This window comes from Olea europaea, unplaced genomic scaffold (genome assembly GCF_002742605.1).
Source record: "Olea europaea var. sylvestris unplaced genomic scaffold, O_europaea_v1 scaffold1351, whole genome shotgun sequence".
Taxonomy (NCBI): Eukaryota; Viridiplantae; Streptophyta; class Magnoliopsida; order Lamiales; family Oleaceae; genus Olea; species Olea europaea.
Window position 1 is genome coordinate 136,196 of NW_019231007.1, and position 2,044 is coordinate 138,239.

Genomic DNA, 2,044 nt, shown 5'->3' on the forward strand with positions numbered 1-2,044 from the left:
ATGATCCGGGCCGGATACTTTTTGGAGATTCAACTACTATATTCCACTTTGCATTCGTCATGCTTACCCATTATGACAAGAATTAAAATAAATTGGTGAATGACAAGTGTAATGTTTGATACATATTCTTCAAGCCTCATTTTTTTAAAAAAAAACAAAATACATTCTTAAACAATATTTTGACACATTTTAATCACGTATTCTTTAATAAATAATATTACACGTAAATTATAAAATAATGTTACACGTAAATTCAAAATTTTTCCTTATTTTTTAACTACACATTACTCATCAATATACTATTCAAAAATGCATTCTTTTCAAAAGAATGGGCTTAAACAATTATTTTCAAATTCATTTTTAACGCACATTCTTCCAATAAAATAATTTTGCATGTGAGCTCATAACTTTTTCTTCTTTTTAAGCTACACATTCTCCAACAAAATCAATTTTCACAATATCTATTTTAAAACAATCTACATCAAACAAGCATATATAGGGTAATATGAAGCTCCATACGTACCACGAAAAGAAGAAGAAGAAGAAGAAGAAGAAATACATTGACAACTCTAGATATAGATTTTCTCATATTTATAAATACATAAGTGACAAACATGAGATCAACGATCATAAATGACTAGTAGTAAACAAATTTAAAATATTAACAATTTGTTCAATATGACGGACCAAATATATCACACATACAATCCATGATAAACAACTAAGTATAAGCAAAAGAATTAGGCTCCTTCTTTAGGCTTCATCACCTCTATTGTTTGGCGAATGAAAACCTTTTGGAATGTACAAACTTGAAGCTTTGGGCTCTCAACATTTGGGTAGATCATTAGGTGGTGGTAGGAGAGATTCATTGGGCCCATTACCATTATCCACTAAGAATGCCATCTTCAGTCCCCATGTAGTGTGCACTTCTAAATGGCAATGCATAAACCAGACTCCTAAACATTCAAAAAGCAGAATTAATTCTTCAAATGGAATAGAATAAGCTAGTGCATGTTAAAGCACTGGTGCCAAAATGGTAGGATTGGCAATCGGAGGGGCGGGCTCAGCGCCCATACCTACCCCGTTACCTATTTAAGGCAGGATGGGGCAAGGCGAGACGATTGTCCCATTTACATACCTCGGGGTGAAAAATTTTGCCCTGTACCCAAACGGATTATCCGATTAAACAGTAATCCCCACCCCATTCGGGGGAGAGGTAATGGTATCGAGTTTGAAGGGAGTTTTTGTCATCCCTACAAAATGGAAAGCCATTTATGTTTTGAGTGGCTTAACTCTAAAAAAGACTACAATTGGGCTGGACTGTAAATGTCCATCCATCTTGAGACAGGCTACGGGCCACAAAAAAAGTGGTAGATCGAAACAGGCCCTAATGATAGTTTTAGGTCAAAATGGATGGGTTGAGTTGGAACTTGCCACCGACAAGTAGGCCCAATTCAGAACCGTTGTAGGTTTGAATCACACGTCTATTTATCTTATTTGGCAGCTCAACCTGTAAACCGACTCGAAGTGAGTCAGATTGGTTCGACTAGATTTTCAAAAGAATAGGTCATCTCAAACTTAAACGGCCCAGCCTATTTTCACACACACTTCGAAAAAAATAAAATATTAGAGGCCTTGAAATTTTCATTTCTAATTTCCAAGCATTCAAATTTAAGCATTTTATCCTTTGTTTCACAGCTATTATTTGAACTCTTTTTTCTATGTACTCATTTTTAATCATACATTCGCATAATAAAATATTCCGTTGTTAAACTTAAAATATTTTTCTACTTTTTAATCACATATTCTTTCAAAAATCAGTATTCAAAACATTGCTATTTCCAAATAATGATTGGGCTTACTATGTGCACCAAAAAAAGAAAAGTGTGGAGAATGTTACTGGAACTGCTAAAATACCTGGATTGTCAGCAGTGAATCTGATAGCCACCCACCCTCCAGAGGGTACTTGTACTGTATTCCTCTCCACAGGATCAACGAGGTTGAATTTCTTGGAATCTTCGTCAGGGTTGAAATTTCCTGAACC

The 2,044-nt window shown here is 34.8% G+C and overlaps 1 protein-coding gene across 1 annotated transcript in view; it reads right to left on the reverse strand.

The window, feature by feature from the left end:
- Window positions 1-589: 589 nt before the first annotated feature.
- The window catches only part of LOC111375234 (laccase-16-like), a 4,246-nt gene continuing 2,791 nt past the window's right edge, over window positions 590-2,044 (reverse strand). Inside the window, exons 2-3 of the mRNA XM_022998036.1 lie at window positions 1,918-2,043; window positions 590-956 (exon numbers count right to left, since the gene is read on the reverse strand). Of these exons, the coding sequence (XP_022853804.1) occupies window positions 826-956; window positions 1,918-2,043 (257 nt within the window). The 3' untranslated portion in view covers window positions 590-825. The remainder of the gene's footprint in view (window positions 957-1,917; window position 2,044) is intronic.